General features: G+C 55.3%; 1 protein-coding gene and 1 pseudogene across 6 annotated transcripts in view; both read left to right on the forward strand.

The window, feature by feature from the left end:
• MINDY4 (MINDY lysine 48 deubiquitinase 4) overlaps nucleotides 1–22509 on the forward strand; it is a 114067-nt gene extending 91558 nt beyond the window's left edge. For 3 of the 6 annotated variants that reach the window (XM_070616156.1, XM_070616154.1, XM_070616157.1), the window contains exons 14-18: nucleotides 4005–4068; nucleotides 7074–7235; nucleotides 11976–12156; nucleotides 12709–12781; nucleotides 22049–22509. In XM_070616156.1, the coding sequence (XP_070472257.1) occupies nucleotides 4005–4068; nucleotides 7074–7235; nucleotides 11976–12156; nucleotides 12709–12781; nucleotides 22049–22097 (529 nt within the window). In that variant the 3' untranslated portion in view covers nucleotides 22098–22509. Of the gene's footprint in view, nucleotides 1–4004; nucleotides 4069–7073; nucleotides 7236–11975; nucleotides 12157–12708; nucleotides 12782–15631; nucleotides 15855–22048 lie in introns of those variants that run through there. The other 3 variants (XM_070616153.1, XM_070616152.1, XM_070616155.1) reach the window with 3 other exon arrangements.
• On the forward strand, nucleotides 19046–21220 carry LOC103559358 (oxysterol-binding protein-related protein 9 pseudogene; annotated as a pseudogene).
• Nucleotides 22510–23406: the final 897 nt, after the last annotated feature.

Genomic DNA, 23406 nt, shown 5'->3' on the forward strand with positions numbered 1-23406 from the left:
ACTTCTGGAGAAAATGCCCAGATTCATTGTTCAAGTGAGTTGTTCAGGTTCTTTCATTCAGATGTTCCGATGCCTGTGGGAATGGTTTTAGGGTAAAGGGACAAGCTGCACCCAGCCAGGGAGGGTGGGGACCAGGAGTGGGGCTTCAGGGCTCTGGGGCCTGCCTGGAGCTGGCCATAGTAGACACTGTGATGTTGGTGATGGGGACACAGTCCTGGCCCACTGACTCTCTGTGTGACCACAGACTGCAAGTCCTTCTCCTTTCTGGGCCTCAGTTTCCCCATCAGTGAAATGGAGATGGCGGTTCTTGCCGTCCTGGCCTCACAAGGCTTTAGAGAGGACGATGTACTTGCAAGTGTCTGAAGCTGCAGGTTTGAGGCTCATGCTTGTCAGCTGCTCAGCGGCAGAGCCTCTGCCCCTCAGGGACGTGTGACGAAGGGCGGACTGGAGAGAGGCAGTGGAGTCCTAGGCTTTGGGCACTGCATTTGGGCTGGCATCTGTCACTATCCTGGGCCAGTTGTGTTCTTTCTCTGGCCATCCTTTTTCCAGTCTGGGAAATGCTGAGCCCTGAGGGCTCTGCCAACCCTGGCATCCTCTTTCTCCTGTTTCTTAGTCACTGCAGTGTCCCTAGGACCTCCTGATGGGGTCAGAGCTGGGAGGAACAGTTCCAGTCTCTCAGGCCCCTCTCCTCTGTCGGTGAGTGAACTGGACATCCCTGAGGCTGGGCTGTCACCCTAGTCTGTTGGTCCAGGTTCTGGCCCTTTGCTCCCAGAATGCTGAAGAGGGTGGTGGCAGGGCAGCCAAGGCCAAGCCCCTCCTGGTAAGTTTCCATGCCCTGAGCAAATGCATTCAGGCTCCCTCCACTCTGTGCTTCTTAGAACCCAGAATCCAGGCAAGCTCCTGCTCCCTGAAGGGGTCTCGGTGCAGGACAGCCTCAGGAGGGCATGCTTCCTCAGGCCCTGGCTCCTCCTGCCTCCTGTCACCCAGCCTGGTGCCTGGTTCCTCAGGCTGTCCAGCATTTTCCTGGGGCCTACTTGTGTCTAGCCCCCAGGAGGACCATGGAAGGGACAACCTAACTTTTGGACAGGAGTGGTTATCAGTCCCAGGGAAGGGCCCATCACAGCTTATAGCTCAGAAGCCCAGAAAAGTCTAGGAACCTCAGAGCTCAGGCAACCCCTCCACAGATTCAGCCCCTGCTCCCAGGACACTGCATGACCTTGGAGACCCAGGGGTTCCCCAGAGGGGCCACAGGGCCTGGTGGAGGGGGAAAAGGATGGGCCCAGGACCTGCACCATCTTCAGCCGGAGCAGCTCTGCCTTTATATTTCATATGTTGGGCTTCTGCATGTAAGGTTTCATTTGAAGAAAGGGCTCTGAGTCTAAAAAGATCTTGGAGCTGGCTTGTATTCGTCTGCTAGGGCTGCTGTGACAAAGTACCACAGCCTGGGTCTTAAGCCAGGGGGCTTAAGCAACAGAAATTAATTGTCTCACAGTTCTGGAGTGTGGAAGCCCAAGATCAAGGTGCTGGCAGGGTTGGTCTCTTCTGAGGCGTCTCTCCTCGGTTTGCACACAGACGCCTTCTCACTGTGTCCTCACAGGGTCCTTCCTCTGTGTGCACGCATCCCCCGTGTGCCTCTGTGTGTCCTGATCTCCTCTTCTTATAAGGACACTAGTCAGATTGGATGAGGGCCCAGCCTAACGGCCTCATTAAACTTAATCACCAAGTTAAAAGCCCTGTCTCCGACTGTACTCACATTCTGAGGTACGGGGGTTAGGGCCTCAACATAGGACTTCTGGAGGGCACAATTCAGCCCATAGCATCACTCGTCTTTGCACAAGCCCCTTATGTTGCAAAAGGGGAGACTGAGGCTCAGAGAGGAGAGCTTTGTGGCCACGTAGCAAGCTGGGGCTAGAACCCGGGCCTGGTGGGGGCCCTGCCACGTGAATTGCCTTCCCTGCAGGCAGAGCACAGCCTGTTCCTTTGCTCAAGGCCTCCTGACACCCCGCTCTCCGGGGAATCCCCCTAGACGAGGTCTGCGCATCTAGATTTGCCAAAGTTGTAAATCTCGTAAGCCATAAGCCGCGCCTTGGCATCTCCTGAATGCCCTGATGTGAAATACAGATGTTTCTCCTTTTTAACTCGGAGCCCGCTGCTGAATTTCCAACCGTGTTTGCACCTAAGGATGCAATTACCATTTCCTCCCATTGTCCCCTCTGACCGTCCCCCTGCCCTCAGCTGACGCAGGCGCTCAAACCCGCTGGGCGAACACGAGAATGTGAGATTACGAAGATCAGACTCCTTCTGAAAGCTGCGGGCAGGCTCGGGGCCAGCGATGCTTATCAGCCCTCGCAGGGCTCCTTTGAGGTTATTTTCTTCTTTCCAGAAGATGCCTGTCTATGCCTCAGACAGCGTTTCCATTAATTCTTCTGCCTGAGCTCCTGCCAGTGAAGCGCTGCCTTCGGCCGTTCGTGCCCCAGCCCGCTCATTCCCAGGCCTGCTGGGCTGTCTCTGGTGGGCCAGCCTCCAAGGCGACCCCTGGCCGCCTTGGTTCTCAGCTGGGCCCTGCTGTGCCAATCCCAGCCCGTCTTCTCTGTGTGAACCACAAACCGTCCCCATCTGGCCATGGTTATTAAAAACCACAAGAAAGCATTTTTCCTGCAGAGGTCCTGGGACCGGAGTTTCTAAACTCATTTGGAAAGGACACAGTGGCCAGGGTGTGTGTTTTAGGTTTGCAAACTTATGGCAGATCTTAGATTTAAAGCATAAAATTGAGACCAGGTTTCTCTTCTCTTCCACTAAAAGGAAAAGCAAACATCGTGGTTGCTGAGCCCTTCCTCCCTCTGGGCTGCATCTCGGTGCTCTCTGGGGTGGGGATGAAGGCTGCAGGCCAGGCCTCGGGCACGGGACTGGTGGGCGGTGTGTCCCCAAGGCCATGTGCAGTGGCAGAGGGAGCCAGTCTCTGGCTTCACATGGCCCCCCTGGCGTCACCTCTCTGAACATCTTTCACGTCTATAAAATATAGTAAGTCTCACCTTCCTGGGAGGCTGGCAAGCTGTCATTCCCATCCTCTGTGTGTGTCCGTAGATAGGAGCTTCTTTCCTGTTTACTTGTCCGATGGCTCCGTTCAGCAATAACGCTTAGTCTCCCGAGGGATTCACTTTGGGTCGGTAAAAGGAACAGCGTCCTGATGGTGGGCTTTCTAGACGGTAGGAGGGTTTTGAGATGCGGTGGGGAGAGGTTTGCCTCCTGGTGCCAACTTCACATGTGACAGGACCGTTGCTGGTACAATGCCCTGAGTTGTTCTGGTCCCCAGCACTGTGCAGCCCCAGAAACCTGTTTCTTTTGGTTTGAGGGATTTCTTTTGGCAAACGGGCTTTTCACTTTGTACCTTTTAGGGAGCCCTATTCTGAGGGTGGAGCCACAGTGGTAATCTGAGCTGGGGAGAGCACGGGCCTCTGAGACTGGCTACTGGGTCCCCTGCAGCTCCATGGCCCACCAGCCAAGCACCCTGGGCAAGTCAGCCCTTCTCTGAGCCCTGGTGTTCTCTCAGGCTTTAGGAAATAATGTGTGTGCGGGGCCTGGTATGAGGTCTGTGCCCAGTGGTGGCAGCTATTATTTTAGACCATTCCTCCCATTTAACAGACTCATAGACCGAGGCCCAGAGATGGCAGTGGATGTCCCAGTCCCCACCATTCATAAATGACACTTGGGATGTGAATGCAGGATGCTGGATTCCAAACCCGGGGGCCTTTCTGCTGCGTCACGGTTCTGTCTCCAAGTTGGAGTGGAGGCCGTTGCCCAGAGCAGAGTGGGCGAGACTCGGGGAGCCCCGGGCTCCAGCCACAAGGGAGGATGCAGAACCCAGAGCGCTCATATTCTCACCAAATCTGCAGTGCTGGAGCTCAACCTGGAGCTCAAGGGGAGCCTTGGTCACCCAGTGAGGTTGCTCAGGCAGCTCGAGTCAGGTGGAGACATGCTAACACCGCTTCTTCTGTGTTTTCCAGCGTCCGCCAGGACTTCGATGTCCCCACCAGCCACCTGATTGGCGCACACGGATACTGCACACAGGTCAGGGGGCACAGTGGGGCCCAGGGCAGCCAGGCGCTTCTTTCTCTGCCTCTTCTCTTCTTTCTTTGCACCTGCCAGCCCTCTCCATGCAGCTTTCACATGCCGGCCTCTGCTGGGCTTTACCGTCATGGGCACCTAGAAAAGGAACTCAGGTTAGCTTCCGTGTCTGGAGAGCTTGCTGTGCCCACTCTGCTAGCTTGGTGCTGCACGGGCTGCAAAAGGACCAGTGGCAGGCCCAGGCACTGCCCAGCCCAGAACCTGGGCACAGGCTGCGGCCCTGGGTCCAGCTGGGGAGACGACAGCCTTGGCACCCTTTGTGTTTGCACAGGGCATTGTCTTTACACCACCCTCCCCTCTGCATCTTCACAAAGGGGCCCTCAAGGGGCCTCATAGGGTGGCAGGGGAACCCTTAGCACAATTGCTGTTCATAGATGCTCCCAATCACCTTGTGATACCAGGGAAGGGATCTGTCCAAGATCAGTGAGCATCGGGACTGGGAGCTGAACGTCCCACCTGGCTTCTGTCTGTACTTTTCTCGCACAGCAAGGCCTCCCAGAGTGGCCACCAGGCCGCAGTTAAATCTGACCTTCAGTGTATACGGGGGCAACATACAGGGGCAGCAGTTGTAGCACAGACAGGCTGGGCAGAGCTGTTCAGTGTGCTGGGCCCAGCTGAGCACCGAATTGTCCTGGGGGCCCTGGCTCACTTGTGCCAGCTCTGAGTACATACTGAGCACCTGCAGGGGCCAGCTTGGTTTGTCCAGGGCACCCAAGGGACTGTGGGGTAGGCTGCTGCCCACCTTCCTAGAGGAAGGCCTCAGGGTGAGTGGCTGCCTTTCTGGCCGCCTGTGGCTCATCTCCCACTCTGGTGCTGTCTTCCCTGCAGGAGCTTCCCCCTCGGCAGGCAGAGAGCAGTGCGGTCCAGGGATGGGCAGTCAAGTGTGTGCAGAGGGTGCCAGGCCAGAGTCTGGGTCCGGCTTCTGAGCTGGGTTGGCTGTTTCACTTGCAGAATGAGCTGGGGTGAGGTTCTTCCTCTTCCCGAGACTCGTTTTCTTCCCTGTGGAATGAGATGTTTGGACTAGACCTCTGCTTCTCAAACTTCATTGTGCACATGAACCCCCCAGGGGTCTGGTTGACAAGCGGGCTCAGATTCAGTGGGTCCAGGCTGGCACATGAGATTCTGAATTTCTAACAGGGTCCCCAAGGAGGGTGATGCTGCTGGTCCATGGACCACACTTTGAGAAGCAAGGGCCTAGATGACCACTGAGCTTTGCCACGATGTTGACTTTGAGTCTAGGGGCATGGAGCAGCCCGTCGCCCCTTCTCCCCCGTTGCAAGAAGGCTTCCCTCTCTGAGGAGGGTTTGAGACATACCCCAGATGGGGAGCTGGAGCCTTTTTCTCCCCTTGAAACCTAGATGAGAAAACTCAAACGCATCCGAGAAAGGCCGGGCCTTTCTTAGCAGCCACTACCGCTGAGGTACAGCATCTCAGAGCAGGCATTTCCTCCAAATTCTTTCTCGTTTCCTCTGCAAGGACACAATGAGGCCCCTTTGGTATCTCCCTCCAATGGGGTTCCCTCTGTGGCCATTAGAGGAGGCTTCTTTTACTGTCACTGGAGCAGGGGTCTTGGTGCTGACGGAGGTATTTATTGACTCCAGGCGTTGTTCTCACAATTCAGGGGAAAACACTTCTATGACCTCTGCCCTACAGAGAAAGGGCTGTTACGTGCTGTGGGGGAGAGTCCTGCCTGCTGGCCTCCCACGTGTGCCAGCCCTGGCAGAAGTTGTGTTAAATAGAGGGTCCTGCCTGCCCATGTGCCAACGCAGTGCTCGCTTGCATCCTTCCTCAGCGGAGCAGCGGGCACCTAGCGGAGCAGCGGCCATCCTTCATCTCGAATCTTTGGCCAGCCAGGTGGTACCTGGAGGGTAACAAATGAGGGGAGAGGGAAGGGACACCAGACAGGGAAGCTGGAAAATGTGGGTGGAAGTCCAGCTCAGTCACTAACCAGCTGTGTGGCTTGGGCCATCCTTTTTCATCTGTGAGCCTCAGTTTCCCCATTCCTAACAGGAGGTTGGACCCCTAGATGGCTTGTATAAGGGAGGGCCCTTCCAGCCACCCCAATGCAGGAGGCACTGGCTGAAGGAGACGGTCAGAGAAACCATGTTCCACATGTCGCCACGTGATTCTGGGGATGGCAGCCTGTTGCACTCTCAGGTGTGCGGCTCGAGTCACGCAGCTGCTGCCCGATGCCATGTAGCCGTCGAGGGCAGAGACAGAGCTAGAACCCGGCCTTGGGCTTCTCTGCCTCCACCTCTCTGCTTCTGCTGTCCTCTACTCTCCCTCCCCACCTGGAGACCCCACCATCACCGGTGAAGTCCGAATAAGGCCTGGAATTGAGTTATTGGTATTGCACCACTGTCAGTTTCCTGGTGTTGAGAATGTGCCCCGGTTATGTAAGATGTTATTGGGGGAAGCTGGGTGAAGGGTACACAGGAACTCTCTGTACTATTTTTACTTCTTCTTTTGAGTCTGAAATTGTCTCAAAATACAAAAGGCTATGAAAAAAAATACCCTCCTTTGAGACCCACCCAAATGTCGCTTCTCCACAAAGCGCCTCTGACTCACGCATGCGGTCTCATGTCCGCCTGGGCCCCGAATGCCCCATGCACACATTTTTCCCCACTCTGGACCTGGACGCCTGAGGTCAGGAGCCATTCTTTCCCTCCAGCAGGCCCCCCTCCCCGCCACCCTCTGGAGCCCAGGGCTTAGGACAGGTTCCTGTGTACAGTTGGTGCTCAATGAATGCTTGGGGAATAAAGACTGATGAGTGCCTGGAGTCGCTTTGATGAGAAGAGTGGGCAGCCTCCCCTGAGGACCGTGGGGACGGTGAAGTCACAGCCCCTCTGATTTCGGTCTCCCCCCCCCCCGCTTTCCTTCCTTCTCCACCCTTTTTCTCTTGTTCCTGATCTCCCCTTGACAAGCTTTTCCCTTTCTCTCATCAACAGGAACTTGTCAATCTGCTCCTGACCGGGAAAGCCGTGTCCAATGTTTTCAACGACGTGATTGAGCTGGATTCTGGAAACGGGAACATCACGCTCCTCAAAGGCATTGCTGCGCGCAGCGACATTGGCTTCTTGTCTCTCTTTGAGCACTACAACGTGTGCCAGGTACCAGGAGAGCAGGTCCTCAGAGACAAGGAGACCGGCTCCCTGGGACCAACGAGAAGGAGGGCGGGGGAAGGAAAGGCCAACTCCAGTCCCCAGAGCAGGGCGGAATTCGGGTCCAGTGTCAATCACAGAGGGTTTGGGGAGAAGTGCAGCTTCACTGATCTTGAGTAATTCATACCCAAAGCCGGCTGGTACTGTGTTGTGGGAAAGGTTGTCTGGAAGGAATTTATAGTGTGATTGTGGGTTCGAGTGGCTGCAGCTGTCCTCTTTGTGTGTGTGTGTGTGTGTGTGTGTATGTGTGTGTTGGGGCATCTTCTCCAGGAACGGGGACCTGGGTCTTGGGCCTTGTATTTGTTCCTAGAGCTGTCTCAACAAAGCACCACAAACTGGCTGTCTTGAAACAACAGAAGTGTATCGTCTCATAGTACTGGAGCAGATGTTCTCATAGCGGAAGTCCAAAACCAAGGTGTTGGCAGGGCAGTGCTCCCTCTGAAACCCACAGGCAGAGTCCTGCCTCGTCTCGTCTAGCTTTTGGTGCTTTCCGGCAATCTTGGGTGTTCCAGGGCTTGCAGGTGCACCACCCCAGTCTCTGCCTCCATCGTCAAGTGGCTATCTTCTCCCTGTGTGTCGTCTCCTTTTCTTAGAAGGATGTCAGTCATGTTGGATTAGGGTTCACCCTACTCCACTAACCTCAACTTAACTAGTTACATCTACAACAACCCTATTTCCAAATGAGGTCACATTCTGAGGTACTGGAAACGAGGACTTCAGCATATCTTTTTGAGGTACACAGTTTAACCCATAACAGGCCTCACTCAGTCTGTTTGCTAGTGTGTTGGTCCCTCTACCTCCTCTCTCACTGCATCCAGGGTCTCGGAAAGGACTGGATCCCCAGGTGAAGCTGGACATGGGATAGGGTGACTGTGTCTTGGGGCAGCACTGGCAGGGGTGCATGGTCCCTGTGTTCTCGCCCCAGCCTGCCACTGAATCATCTGAGTCTTGATTGTCATGTTTTCAGAGGAGACACTGTTCTGTGGTTGAGTCCCTGGAAAGTGTTGTCCTGAGGGGGTAGCAGGAGCTTTTTTCGTGGTGGCCCCCTGGCAAAGATTCTTGGAAGGTCTGGATGAGGCCTCATTCATCATGTAGGCCCAGAACCGGGAACAGAGACTGGCCTAAGGGGACTCAGACAGTACTAGGCCAATGGATTTGCAGGGTGGGTGGAGACTGGAATTTTAAGGCAGGACTCAAGTTTCATGGTGCCCTTCCTGCAGGATTAAATGTTTAGGGGTGCTATCCTGTTGCTCCTGGGCCACCTGGTGTGGCCCCGTCCCCAGACGCCCTCTCTGGGTGACACCCCTACCCCCACGTATGGGAAGCTGACTTGTGGGTTCCAAAGACAAAGAAAGGAATGATAGTGGCTCCTTTCCTGATGTGCTGGTGTCAGGAGGAAGCCCAGGAATGTGGCCACGTGGCCCGTGAGAAGCAGCAGGGCCCTGAGCATCAGACCCTGGGTGGGCTCTGGAAGCATTCAGCCCGAAATTCCACAGCAACCTTGGCCAGGCACGCGGAATCCCCGGGCTTACCGTGAGCCCTGGTTTCATTCTTGTGTCGAGGGTGTTGGTCAAAAAGTAAACTATTTTCCTGCGGTCTGTTGAGGGTAGTTGATGGGAACATCAGTTGGGGGTCATCTTTGCCTTGGAATGAAATGTCGGTTGAAGAAATTCAGGCCCTACAATGACCTAAACCCTTGAGTCTGCACGGACCACCTCTGCAGTTGTGTGCTTGGTGGGGACGGGGCCTCCTCTCCTTCTCCCCGGCACTCACTGGTGGCCTGGGCTCTGCAGGAGAAGGCAGAGGCCTGCCAGTGTAGACAAAGTGCTTTCCTCTCCCTTAACACCACCTGCCGTCCCCTCTGTGCCCTCTGTCCCTGAGTTCCTGGGGCCTACATGATTGGCCACGTTGGACGTGGAAGGAATCCAGGGAGGTTTAGGACTCTCCCTGGTTGGGGGAGGGGGGTTCCGCTCTGCCCTGGCCCGGTGCCCCGCCGTTGGGCAGCATAGCCGTGGTCATGGGGAAGATCTGGCATTTGGGGCAGCCTGGGTCATGGTGTCCATGGTGGGGCTGTTCCTGTAAGGCTGAGGCTTTCTTTCACATAGAGGGCGGATCCAGACCTGTCTCTCACTCACAGCCTGTCTCCAGCTTCTGGCTGCAGCCTCTGACCAGAGCTGGGGTTCTGGGGCCTTCGCTGAGTCTGTAGGGGCGGGCAGTGGGGCGGTGCTGCCTATCAGCGAGCTTCTCAGATGACCCATGCTCCACTATGGGTATGCCTCGGTGAAGCAGAGGAAGTGCTGGGCTGAGAAATGCGCCCCCGGCCATAAGGAACCAGCCCCCTGCCCTAGCCTGGCTGTGTCCTCATCGCCTAGCATGGTGCCTGGGACAAAAGTATAAGTCATGTTAAATGGATGTTATCCTTGGAGATGACAGACTGTAACTCTGCCAGCAATCAGATGTTGATCCTTTTAAATTAGGGCTTCTAAGCTGGCAGTCACAGATGGGCTGGGGGCATTCACTCCACCCTCCTCCTCCCAGAAGATGGAAGAGTCCCCATTTAAAGGTAATCCCTACTCGTGCTGCCCCTCCACCCGCTAGGAGAAAGCCTCCGACTGTGCTGGAGAAAATGTGCCCCTACGTTTCCTCCTCGCCCCAGGCCTTTGGTCAGCTACCCGAGAACCCAAAGGAAGCAAATTTCATCTTTGGAAAATGTCTCCCACTTGGAAGCGGCTCCTGAATGAGAAAACTCATTTATAAACTCTCTGGGCAGCTTCTTTGCCCTTAATCTTTTGACCATTGTATAAATGGCAAGCTGCCCTTTGGTCCCTCTGCTGGAAAATTCAGGGCATCCGATTATGCAGACGCCCTCTCCCTGGCAGACTTAGTGGTTCTCCCCGTCCCGCCCCCCCCCCCCCCCCCCGACCACAGTGAATGAGCGGGGTCTCCAGGCTTCAGGGCTCCCTGTTCAAGGCGATGCCCTCACCAGAAAAGCCTCTTTTGAGCCTGGCATGGAAGCCAAGTTTGCAGTCGGGTTTAGGCACGTCCAGCCACGTCCTGTAAAACATCTAATTCCCCCACGTCTCACTGAGGAGCGAGCTCTGCCATCACGTTTTAATGTCACACGGAGCTGGGGTGAGGGACCCACCAGCCAGGTGGGGGTGGGGCGCTGGGAAAATGAGAAAATGAACACACGTAAAGATGACCCTGCTGCCCTCTGGAAGAGGAAGCTGTCGGTGGGCAAGTCTTTCCACAGGGACCTCGTTCAGGGCCTTCTGAGCACAACCTTCTGTCCCAGACACCCCAACCCAGAGGCAGCTCCCAGATGGGCTCTGAGGGGCCGAGGAAGCTGCCCAGCCACTCTCCCGTGACGGGCCCTAGAGAAAGTATGCCCTTCTCCCCACTGGAAAAATAATTCCCATTCTTTCCTTAATCCACAGGCTGCGGCTGTAAATACCTGAGCTTGCAAACATCTCCCTGGGGCTGGTGGGGATTAGGCTGGAATCACCCTGGCCCATGGTGTATGGAGCTGAATAAACCAGCGTCAGGGGTGGGGAGGTGCTGCCCAAGGGAGTCACAGGTGACAGGGAGGGAGCGTGCAGAGGGCTGGCCAACCCGAGGGCCAGAGCCAGCCAGGCCTGTGAGCAGGTCTTCGCAGAGGGCCCTGGCCACGCTCTCCCTTTGCAGGCAGAGCAACAGCAGCACTGAGGGCCCTGATGCGTGTTCCTTGGTGTCTACCTTCCCTGACACACCTCCACCGTGAACGTCCTCTGCTGGGAGCTCTCCAAGGGAGTCCCTCCTCAGAAGGAGGTCCCAGCTCCTGTCCTCTGCTTCCCCTGCTCATTCCCGAACGCCCCGCTCTTCCCTGAATGTCTTGGGACATTCACCATCACCCACAGACTGCTCACCCAGAGGCCCTCCCTCCTTTCTCCCTGTGGCCCCAAGTCCCACCTGTCTTCAAGGTGAAGTCCTAGTTCAAGTTCCGCTTCATTCTTGAGGATCTTCATTTGTCAAACATTTGCTTATGGTGACTTGTACCCCTGTTCTTGGTGCTAAGGGTATAGTCCAGCATGCAAGAGGCACAAAATGCATCATCGTGAGGCAGAGTGATGCTCTGCCATAGAAGAGGGCAGGTACTTAGTACCTAGTGCCTAGTACCTTGTACCCGCCACCCCGGGAGCTAGAAGGAAGAAGTGATTCGTGCTCCCTGACTGGGTAACTTGGGTGATGCAGGTGGTTGAAGGAGAGGAGAGGTGTACCAGCGCTCTAGACTGGTGGACAGTGAATGCTCGCCGTGCTGGGTTAGTCTGAGGACTTGTGAGAGGTTCTTTGTGGCTGTGAGGGGGAGGGGAGGGTGTGGAAGAACCAGTGAGGAGGTCATTGGGAGGAGAGGCGGGGCGTGAGGGAGCTTTTAGAGGCAGGATGGGCAGCACGGTGAACCAGTGAGATGTGGGAGATGACGGGGATGGAGGCTGCTGGATTTCAGGCTGGGGTATCTCCAGGGGTAGGACTATCTGTGAGGCAGAGGCCCTGCGAGCAGCACCACGAGGGGCGCCCAGCATCCTGTATCCCCAACAGGGTCTCTCTGAGGTCAGCCCGGTCCTGGGGTTGGGCAGAAGATGCCCTGGCCCCTTTCCCTGGGGATGGCCGGTTGCGTCAGGCATCTCTGTCTGCTCCCTCTTCCTCCTGCAGGTCGGCTGCTTCCTGAAGACCCCGAGGTTCCCCATCTGGGTGGTGTGCAGCGAGAGCCACTTCAGCGTCCTCTTCAGCCTGCAGCCGGAGCTCCTGCGAGACTGGAGGACAGAGAGGCTCTTTGACCTGTACTACTACGACGGCCTGGCCAACCAGCAGGAGCAGATCCGGCTGACTGTTGGTGTGTTGCCTCCCCACCCTGTCCCCGTACCCTAGCTTAGCACACCCACTCGGTGCAGCCAGAGAACACTGCAGACTCAAGCCTCAGGACTCGGGGATCAGCCGGCGAGTGTTTCCAGGTCTCTCTGCAGGAGGGGCCAGAAGAGGGCCTTGAGAAACTGATGGTGTTAAGAGTGTGTAAGGTGCAGTTGAGTCCACGTAGTAGAGAGCCCCAAATACAATGCTCACATGTTTGGGTTTTATTCTTTAGGCAGTAGGGAGCCACGAAAGGTTTTGGAACAGGGAAGTGATGGATCACATGTGTTTTTAGAAAGAATTATTCTGTACCTGGAGGGCACAGGAGGGTGGAGTGGAGACTGGAGGTACGAGGCCAGCGAGTAGGGTGCTGTGATGTCTGGGAGAGAACCCATGGGCAGGAACAAGAGTGGTCCAGTCGAGATGAGAAGAGGGGCAGGTACCAGCAGAGTTGGGTAGGGAGTTGGGGTGTCGGTGCTGACCTCAGGGTGAGCGTGGGTCCTGGGCTAACGAGCGTGTGCCTCTCCCCGTTCCCCAGACACCACCCAGACAGTCCCTGAGGACAGAAACAATGACCTCGTCCCACCTCTCGAGCTCTGCATCAGAACCAAGTGAGTCGGGGCCATCTCTGGCTTTGGAACTTTGCTTGAGCGGCCGGGAGGTGCAGTGGGTGGGGTGGTCAGGCCTGCAGGAAGGAGGATGGGTTCTGGGATCACCCCAACTCAGGGCAGTGTGGTGAGGTGGGATCCCACAGCCTGGAAGGACACAGTGCCTGGGCTTGTGCAGATGCAGCATTTTGTGGTCACTGTGGCCCAAGTGGAGAAATGTGTGCTTTGCAGCAGTGACGTGTCTTCAGTTTGTGAGGATGTCCCTGTGGCGGGGGTAGGGGATAAAGGGCTGCTTCTCAAGGCCCCGCCTCCCTCAAGGCAGCAGCTGCCAGGTGTGGTAAGTGCTATTAGACCCAAAGGAGAGACAGGTGAGGTTACCTGGTGGGGCGGGCTGGGGCTCGAGCAGGATCGGAAGGGGGAAGACCTGGCCTGCCAGGGGGTAGCTCAGAGGTGGCTTCTGGAGCAGCGGCACCCTCTGTGCCTGGGAGGACAGCCTCTGTCATTCTGCTGGCGCAGCTTGGGCCCTGTGAACACTGAGCAGAGGTGCCCCCTGGCCTCGGAGGCAGTGTGGGGTCCTCAGCTCCTCTAACTCAGCCCGTCTGTATGTTAGGGAAGGGGGTTGCCCAGACTCCGGGGTGAGTGGGGCTCACTTCACTCCCAAGTTCACTGGGGACCCGCAGGCAGGCCCTTCACAGAGCCTTTGGGTAATGATGTGGAGGCCTGAGGATGCAGTGGGAGGAGCTGGCCAGGGAGGGAGGAGACCTGGGTTCCAGTGCCTTCTTTGGGGAAGCAGAACTTGCAGGTGTTATGAGCGTGGGTTCTGGAGTTTGAATCCTGACCTTGCCACTTTCTGGCTATGAGCCATTGGGCTTCACCTATCTGGACGTCACTTTGTCATTTGTAAAATGGGGATGACGGAAGTGCCTGGCTCACAGTCGTGAACAGTGCCCGGGACATTACCAAGCTCTTGTTATTAGCGTCTTGGCCACTCATGACTCAGTGTGACGCTGGGCGGAACCTCCACCTCCCTGTTTGTGAAATGACTGGGACTGGGACAGAGAGACATGGACGATGGCCGAGGCCCTGCGGCCCTGGCTGCCTGAGACCCAGGGGGCTCACCTGGAGCCTAGGGACACTGCCCACCCACCGGCAAGTGAGCCCTTGAGAGGAGCCACAGAGAGAGAGAGGACTCCACACACACGGTGCAAACACCAGGGAGAGGACGTGGGAGAGGATGTCCTCATTATGCCCCATCCTGGCGTCTTTCTGTTCATCCATCCACCTGCCTGCCCACTGGGCCAGGGATGAAGCATTCCTGTGGGGTCATGTGCCGGTGCTTCTTTCGTCGGGAGGATTAAAGGCACACGCAGGCCGCTTTCCTTTCATGTACAAAGAGCCACTCATTCCAAGTGATGAGAGAAGGGCAGCAGCAGAGAAAGGAGGTGACACTGGCCTTGGCACCTTCTGCAGGACAGGGTGGGAGGCCACAGGGCATCCTTCCTGCAGGCAGGCCTGCCAAGCAGGGCTGGGGACCGCCCCTGGGCACACCCTGTCCAGACCCCTGGGTTCTCACTGTGAGCCTCCATCTGTCTGCACACCCCGTGGGCAGCCCACCACCCGACTCTCTCCAGCTGCCGCATCTGGCGTAATTCCTCTTGCCCCAAGAACGGCTCCTCTGCAGGACTTACCAGGCACATCCGTGGGCCCAAGGGTTGGACTTCTGGGGCTCGGCTCTATTTGGCAATTGCTTGAGAATGACTCGGGATTCTGGTCTGTTCCCGAGGCAGCCCCTCGCCCAGAGCTGGCGTGACAGGGAGCCGAGTCCACAGACAACTGAGTATGATGTCAGCTGTCCCCTTCTCCCAGCACCTAACCCCTGCCCCAGCCATGTGCTGGCAGGTGACGGTGAAATGATGTGGGAAGCTGGAGAGGCCGCATGCATCAAGGAGGGAGTCCTCGGCTAGGGGCAGATGGTCCAGGCCAAGTCCCTGTCCTGCCCTGGCCCCTGCTCGCTGTCACAGGAGGAACTTGGGGAAGGCTGAGCCCTAACATCTCCCCCAGTGGCACTTCCTAGTCCTTGTCACAGGTGGAACATCATCATATTTGTGCAGAGTTAGTGACGACTGGCCTGGGGACTCTGGTTGGCCCAGACCCCAGCCAGCTCCCTGATGGCTGAGGGGGTCAATGTTTTGGCACACCTGTATCCATCTACCGCTCACTGTTGGGAAGATTTGCTCTCGGGCCTGATCCTCAGGCCTTAGCCGACACAGCCTGCAGGGCGTGGTGAAACACAGGTTGGGGTGGGGCCCGAGAATTTGCATTTCTGAGGAGTTCCCAGGTGCTGCTGGCACTGCTGTCCCGGGACTACACTTTGAAAACTGCTGTTCCAGTCCCTGGGAAGGAATATGCCCACCCTCCCTTGGCCTCGCTGGTTGCCTGGTGAGAGGCAGATGTCAGTGGGGTGCTTCCCTCCTGCATCTGGCCTCTAACACACCGGGCCAGGGGTCCTTTCTTCCTGGCTCCATTGACTGTCCTCCTGGCCCCCCACCCTTTGGGTATGAGTGCTCCGTCCTCTGCTAGGACTTTCCTGGAACCAGCTGCCTGCCTGTTCTCTTGCCCCCTCACTTGCCCCACCATGCTGGGTCCACCTGGGCAGTTAGGACGGTGAGACTTTTCCCAGCATTTTCCCCGGAAAAGCTGAGAGGGTGAGCGAAGAGTGGGAACGCGGGGTGTTTTCCCCTCCGTACCCATCAGATAACAGACCACAGTAATGGGAAACAGCAGGCCCGGCCTCCTGGAATCCTGTTCCAAGGGATTGGATTACAAAGACTTTGCATTTTGTTTTCATCCCAGATTCTCAAACCACTCAAAGGGAGAAAATTGGAAAAGTGACTTTCAAGGTCAGCGAGGACCTGCTGGAGATGGGGCTCCGCCTCCTGGGGGATAAGTCCTGCGGCCTGTAGGAGGTCCCTGCCTTGACAGGAAGGGGGAACACGGGGTCTGCACCCTGCACTCAGGGCATTGGTAAGGCCAGTCAGGTTCCAAGCACCTGCTGAGATGTGGCTGAGTGCTCAGGGCAGGATAGACCAACCTGGCGGGCAGTGAGGTTTCCTCCCATCACTTCAACCCTCTTGGAATCCCTGGGCTGGACTCTATGGGAAAAACAGCTGGATAAGACTTGGTTCTTGCTCTCAGAGAGTTCACAGTCAGATAGAAGTCAAGTTCAGAATCGACTGTTCTGATCCAGGGAGAGATGCACAGCCTGCCCTCAAGCCCAGCTCTCTAAGAACCTGTGAGAACCTCTGACGTCACCCTGACTGAGCACGGAGCACACCACACACCTGGCTGTCTGGCCACTTGCATGGATCCACAGACAGACCCTTGGACACTGCTCAAGGTGGCCCTTCCTTTTACAGACGGGGGTCTCCAGAGCAGAGGTCTGTGCCCCAGGCCACACCTCGAGTCGCAAGCAGTGCAGGGCCTGGTGCCTAAGCCCATGCCATCCCACCCCACTGAAAGGTCACCCAGAGGGCCGTGTGACTTCCCGCCACCTGGCTTTGTTGCCACAGCGACGTTGCACAAGATCAGACTGCTGGTTTTGCCTTCAGAGAAGAGCATCCTAATTTGAACCATCCGCGGGTCCCGTGCCGTCCCCAGTCTTGGTGTGACGCATGTCTCCGTCTCAGAGAGTCTCCCATTACCTTCGCTTGTGTGAGGAATGTGGGGTCTGTCCCCCGCCCGCTCCCCCCACTGTTCTCTAACCATCACAGCAAAACAGACTCATTTATGGTCATTTCCAAACAAGACACACGCAGTGACCTCTCTCAAGCTTCCAGCCTAGCTCCAGTGAGAGAGAATGAAACGGTTGTCAACAGTCCAGAGAAAAGAGGAAAGAACTCATAACCGGGGCCTGGGGCTGGGCCACAGATGTTTCTGTTTGGAGGCTCAGACAAGAAATTGAAAATGTAATTTCACTGGAAACGGTGCCCTCGAGGGGCTGGAGCAGAGCACCCACCTCCCTCAGCTGTGACCCCGCCCGTCTGAGGGGCCTGTTCCAGCCTTCACGCCTCCACGGACATCCTTTTCGTGTAGGCGCCCTGTTCAGAGCACCTCCCACCCATCAAAGGAGGGTTGCCTGGGGACCCACGCTGCCCTGACCTCCCTCTTCTGACTCCCCGCTCTGCAGCCTGCATGCACATCCGCCCATGGTGTTGCCCTGCTTGGGTTTACAGAACACTCAATGCCATGATGCAGGGAAAGAGCACCGAACAGGAGTCTGGACCTCAGCTGAGTCCTGTCTCTGCTGCTGTCATGTCACTTGACCTCCAGAAGGTCTGGTTCTGCTCCAGATCTCGGTTTCCCCATCTGTTGATGTGGTATAATGATCCCTTCCCTGAGCTGTTGTGAGGTTGAGAGAGGAGATTGCAGAAGTGTTCCCTTTTCCTCAGAGACCGTAAAGGGCTGGCACAAGTGTCGGGGGTGCAGGAAGAATGAGAGGGAGGCAGAGGGGAAGGGACACGAGAAGGGCAGTGGGCCAAGGGCAGGGCTTTGTGACTGCCTGGGTCAAAGGGAAGGGAGAGTGAGGTGGGAATGAAGACTGAGGTTTCCCTGCTGGGTGCCTGCGGCCCCAGGAGGAGCAGTGGGTGTGGAGGGGGTGTGTTCATTCAGCAGCACCCCTGGAGCCCATGCTTCGGTCAGCTGCTGGAGATTACAGACGGAACAGATGAATGGGACCAGCTCTGCCCTCCGCTCACAGTCTAGCAGGGCAGGGAGATCTCATGACAATATGGCCAGGACAGCCTGAGGGTGGTGCAGAGAAAGGACCCCCAGGTGGCCAGGAGGTCAGAGAATACTACTGGAGGGAGGAGTCCTGGATCTGATCCTGAAGGATGGAGGTCGAGGGGAGGAGGGTGGTTGTTCCAGGTGCAGGGCACAGCACAGGCCAAGCCCACAGGTGAGAGACAGCCCATGGGGCACATTCCAGAGCCGTGCTGGCTTCTGGTGGCTGGAGCACAGGAAGTGGAACTTGCACAGAGGATACTGGTCTGGATCCAAAGTGAGGAAGAGTTGTTCCAGGCGTTTCTACTCTGGAATCAGCTCTGGAGGCTTTAAAATGGCCTGCCTTCTTCTCCTCGCTGACCCAGGCTCTATCAGGCATCCCTTCCCCATGAAAGACACCAGTTCATCAATGTTGAAATTGGTGGAGGCAGGTAGCTCCCCCTCTGTCGTGGTGATGACCCCCTAGGGAGGAAAGGCCTTGTGTCCATGAGGTGCACCCACTCCATGATGCTGAGCTGACTTGAGCTCCAGGGACCACAGCATCTTCACCGAGCTCAACCTTTAAGCCAATGGTCCTCAACAGGGGGCAATTTTACACGCCAGGGGATATTTAGCAACGTCTGGGGACATTTTTTTGTTGTCACAGCTTGGGGGAGGGAGGATGCTAAACATTGTACAATGCACAAGACAGCCCCCACAGCAGAATTCTCTAGTCCAAAATGGCGGCTGTGCCAAGGTTGAGAAACCCTGCTGTAAACTCTCACGCTCTCAGCCTCCTCCTGCATCCCCACTGGGTGAGTGAGCTTTGATGCTGCCGCACCCTCAGAAGCCTTTCCCTTTCATCCTGCCCTGTTCTCCTCCTGTCCCTAATTGCATATGCGGAGCTCTTCTTATTTGTGGACTCATGGACTTTCAGAACCATTCCTCCCAGGGAACTGTTCATCCTCTGCAGAAGCATAGCATCCTTCCCATCCCAGCCCTTTCCATTTTTAAAAGTCTCTGCTTGGATTGTCTGTCATAGTTGAAAACTGCTTCTCTCCGATGCTTCCAGTACTTTCCCGGCATTGGCACCTATTGGCCGGGATGGGGTGGGTTAGTTACCTCTGTAAACATAAACCCCACGGCCTGACCTTGGAACTCCGTGCCTGTTGGTATGACATGGATGCCAGCAGTAGATGAGTATGACTCACCCCTGCCCTGAAGCCAAACTCCATTTTGCCAGGATCTGAGGGGTTTGCAAATTGGGAGCTCCTAGGAGGTACTTCTGTCTGCCTGTCAGGGTGGGGAGGGCCAAGGCTGGGAGGGGTGGAGAGGGATGGCAGAAGGGCCAGGCTGAGGGGGGATCCTAGAGGGAGATAGGAAGTCTGGTCTACTTTTGACTCTTCCCCTCCTTCTCTCTGTGATGGGGACAGGAAACCACCCTGCTCTGGGCAGGAGTTTCCCCTTTGTAAATCTGGGTCCCTGATGCCTGTCTGGAGCCAGGCTGTGGGCCAGGATATTGCTCTCCTCCCTACCTCCCTTCTGCCGCCATCTAGATTCAGGATGTGCCCCTAGTGCCTAAGACTTTGATAAGATACTAACAGAGGGTGATACTTGCCTACAAATATTAATAGAACAATAAGAGCTTTTTAATGACATGCTTCAAAACTGCAAAGATGTTGAACAGAGAAAGAAAATTGAAAATCTCACGTTGCATGGTAGAATCAATTAAGCCCGGCATTGTGTTGCTACGGATTGCTAAAGTGCTGTTAACCCAGTAGATCGACCTCTTACCTTAGAACCTGTCATCAGCACAGTGCCTTCCCAGCCTGTCTTACCTCCAGAACCTGCTCAGTGGTGCAAGTCAGAGCTGTATCCATTTCCCCTACCGACTGGACCAATATTAGCTACCCCAGGACATCATCAGGCTCCAGTACCAGGCTATGCAGGCAGTGGGCACTGACCATCTAGGAGCAGCCCAGCTTCTCCTAGCCATGTCAAGTTGTCTCCAGACACTGTCCCAGTGTTTCTTCTTCAAACTGCGACAAATGTTATGATGTCGATGGATTCCATCAGAGTGTCTCAACATCAGAGTGTCTAATAGATTCCTCCAGATTCGCCTCAGTGCTGACACACAGAAGCTCAGGAAATAGTCTAAAGCACCCAGATGCCACAGAGTCACTTAATTCTTCTACATCCAATGGAACAAGTGATGTCGACCATATTGGTTCACATGATGTGACTGATGACGAAGGGGAGGCAGGATCCGTGGCCGAGCGCAGGAGCGTCATCACGCTTCTCTTGTCACAGGTTAGGCTTGGAATGGACCTTACTAAGATGTTCTTCCAAGAGTTACTCTTGAGAGAAGACCTTTTCTAGAAACGTATGCAGACATTTTTGCACATGCAGACCTGCTTCTGAGCATTTGTGACCAGAAGGATCCCAGAGACCAAATGGTTCAGTTGGTGAAATGGTGCTTCTCGACCTTTCACACAGGGAGGAAAGGATCGGTTGCCAAAAAGCCATACAACTGCATTGGGAGTGAGATCTCTCAGCATCACAGGCGTTACCAAATGACACTAAAGAGAACGCAGAGCTGGGTTTGGAAAGACCACTTCCTGAAAACAGTGTAACGCTCATGGCCAAGCAGGTTTTCCATCTTCCTCCCATCTCAGCCTTTTATGCTGAATGTTTTAGCAAGAAGACACAATTCAGCATTCATATATGGACCAGATTAAAGTTCCTTGCGATCTCAGTTGGCGTGCAAAGCACAGGGCAGGGCTGTGTCTTGTGTCTAGACCATGACAAACAGTACATTCTCACATTCCCCAGTGGTTATGGAAAGTCTGTCCTCACAGTTCCCTGGGTGGAGCTAGGAGGAGAATGCATTATTCATTATCCCAAAACGGGCCATATACGAATATCATCTCACACACCAAACCTTCTATAGGAGCAAGAAGCACAGAATTACCACTAAGATTTTTTTTTTTTTCCGAATGACAAGAAATCTTTTGGCTCATTTGAAGGCAATTCGAATGGTGTAAAGTGTGCAAAATATTCAACAGGGGAACATCCAGTCTTTACAGATACCAAGAAGTTGCCTGTAATCAAGAGGAAAGTAAGTTGAAGAAGAGGATGAGTATGAATCGCGCTGCCTCTGGAAGGCTGCCCATCTCAACCCAGAAATCAGAGACATTGATGCTGCCACTGAAGCAAGGCACAGACGTGGAGAAAGGCAAAGAGCAGAAGCCTGAGGAAGGAAGGAAGGAGAAGGACATTCACGGGGCGTCTAGGTTACTCACGAAGACGGAGAATGTTGGGTTTACGATGAACCACTGCTGAAACCTCTTGGTACTTCCAACATTCAGCTGGGAAACGGACAGTGTTACTTTGGGAGACCTTGTTCACGCCCTTCTTGCAGTTCCAGCCTCAGGGCTACTAGACTTTCCAATGCAGACACAGTTAAAGTGAGAAAAACCTCCCTTTTCCCTTCCTCGTCTGTGACAGTTACCATTTTCACTTCAGTCCTGAAGAAAAACCTCAGGTTTTGAAAACATCTTCTCCCTCCCCAAACCCCACACGTTGAAAAGCATTTCTAAACACCAGCTCAGCCTCTGCTCCCTAGTCCTGCTGTGAGGTACGCAATGCGTGTTTCCTAGTTCATACAGTCTGAGGATATATGGTAATGTGTAATACACCTAATGCCAGATTTTACAGAAATATTCCCTCCTCTATAAATGTGATTGCTCCGAGTTGTTTTAGGAAACAGTGCCATGTATTAAACTCAAGTGTTGGGAAATTTCATGGTCTCACCTGTAATAACTTTCATTTTGCAATGGAACTATTATTAAATTGTATCTAACCCTGGACTACAGTTTAGTTATACTCCGTGCTTCTTAAGGCTTCATAAAGTAATTTTTAAAAAAATGCAAATCTGTGTTTTGCTGAACTGCTCACAGCCCTTCACTAGCTCTTGGAGCAAAGCCCAGAACCCGTACCAGGCCCCCCAGGTTCCGTGCGGCGCCGCTCGCATCCGCTGCCCACCCTGTGCTGCACCTCTCTCCTTACTTGTCTAGGCTCCGGTGCCTGGACCTCCTTCTGCACCTTGAACACTCCAGGATGTCTCCGTATTTAGGTCTTCCCATGTGCCTTTACAGTACCCCCATTAGGCACCCCTGGAAAGCAGCTGGATTCTGATGTGTGTGCATCACTCATGTCGGCTGAGGGCCCTGCCATGCCAGGCGCAAATGAGATTCTCAGTGAACTCTTGTGGCATGAAGGAAGGAATAAATGAATGACCTGTCACTTCTGTCTCCTCCATTGCTCTCCAGGGTCTTGGGTGCATTTGTGTTTCATAAGAGCCTGGTGTGCAGGTTTGTGTGTGAGTGGGCTGGGGCGAGGTGGGGAGGGTGGAACCTGACATCTCAAAGCCACTGAGACAGGAACTTCAGGTGATGGCTCCCTCATGGGCCCTGCAGCTCTGACTCCCTTTCTGTGCTCCTCTGCTCTCAGGTGGAAGGGGGCGTCGGTGAACTGGAACGGCTCAGACCCCATCCTGTGACCCTTCATGTGGGTAAGCCCTATGGCTCACCACTCATCACTGCAGGTGACAGCTGAGCCCCAGTTGTCAGGGACAAGTCTCTCAGAAGAGTGTCACCTCACCTGGGCCCGCACTGCTGCAGAAGCATCCAGCACCTCCCTGCTGCCTCCACGAAGGGTCCCCCTGGACTGTGGTGAAGGTCGGGGGTGCTGAGGTGCAGCTCCCTCCTGGCTGAGCTGTGACTGCCAAGGACTGGAAGGAGGCTGGCCAGCAGGGCCTTTGCCACCTTTTGTCTGCCTCCCTCCTTTGTACCCCACTGGGCTGTCCCCTCGCCGAGCCTCTGATACAGTCGGCCCAGGGACCCTCGGCGCAGGGACCCTGAGCACTCATTATTTCTGGCAGTTGGCTTTCTATAAAACAGGAATCAAACCCATGCTGAGGGCCAAGACTCATTTGTTCTGTTGCCACAAAGGAAGCAGGGTTTCTGCGAGATTCATGGCTGGGTGGGGACGATGATGGGTGGAGGGGCCCCAGAGCCCTGGAGACCTGTGGGCTAGGGCATCACCCTGATCCCGTGGTGTCCCTGGCTAGACTTCTGGTCTAGCCCAACTTCTATGGATCAGCCCCAGGTCTAAGGCACCAGGATCCATAAGCTGTGCTGACCAGGAGTAACTCAGGCCCCCCTGCAAACCCACAGGGCAGACCCCCTGCGAGGCCCCAAGAGGATGGTCATGAGGCTCTGAAGGGTAGGCAGGACCTGGGCAAGTGGATATGGGGGAAAGAACCTTCTAGGGAGGAGCCTTTTGGCCCCGTAGGGCAGTATGATGGAGATGAGCAGAGGGACTGGGTGTTGTCCCCCCATGTGGCTGCAGTGGGGCACATGCCAAGAGAACTGGCTGAAAACGTGGGTGGGCCAGGCCTGTGGAGACCCTCGCGTTCCAGAGCAAGGATGGGATAGGTGGGAACGGAAAAACAATCACTCGTGAAGGGAAATTGTGCAGCTGGAGCCCCCTTCATTCCACTAATTTATATCCTACACATTTCAAAAAGGAAGATGAGGAAGTATAGAAATGCAAGGGGAGGCTGGTGAAGAAGAAGACGACCAGAGAAGGAAAGAGTCATGTCGGAAACCAAAGTTAAGGACCCCTCTGCATAGGGCTGCCAACAGAGGGGCTGGGCCAGGGTGCCCAGAGTCAGCACTGGCCTCCAGGAGCCTCTGTCACGTGGCTGTCCTTGTGAGAAGCTACGAGCAACGTAATGGCAGAGCCCTCAGGAGCCCCGTCCGGCGCCTGCCCCTGCCGTGCCCTGTGAGCGCTGGGGCTGTGACTCT

The sequence above is a fragment of the Equus przewalskii genome, chromosome 4, assembly GCF_037783145.1.
Source record: "Equus przewalskii isolate Varuska chromosome 4, EquPr2, whole genome shotgun sequence".
NCBI classification, from domain to species: Eukaryota; Metazoa; Chordata; class Mammalia; order Perissodactyla; family Equidae; genus Equus; species Equus przewalskii.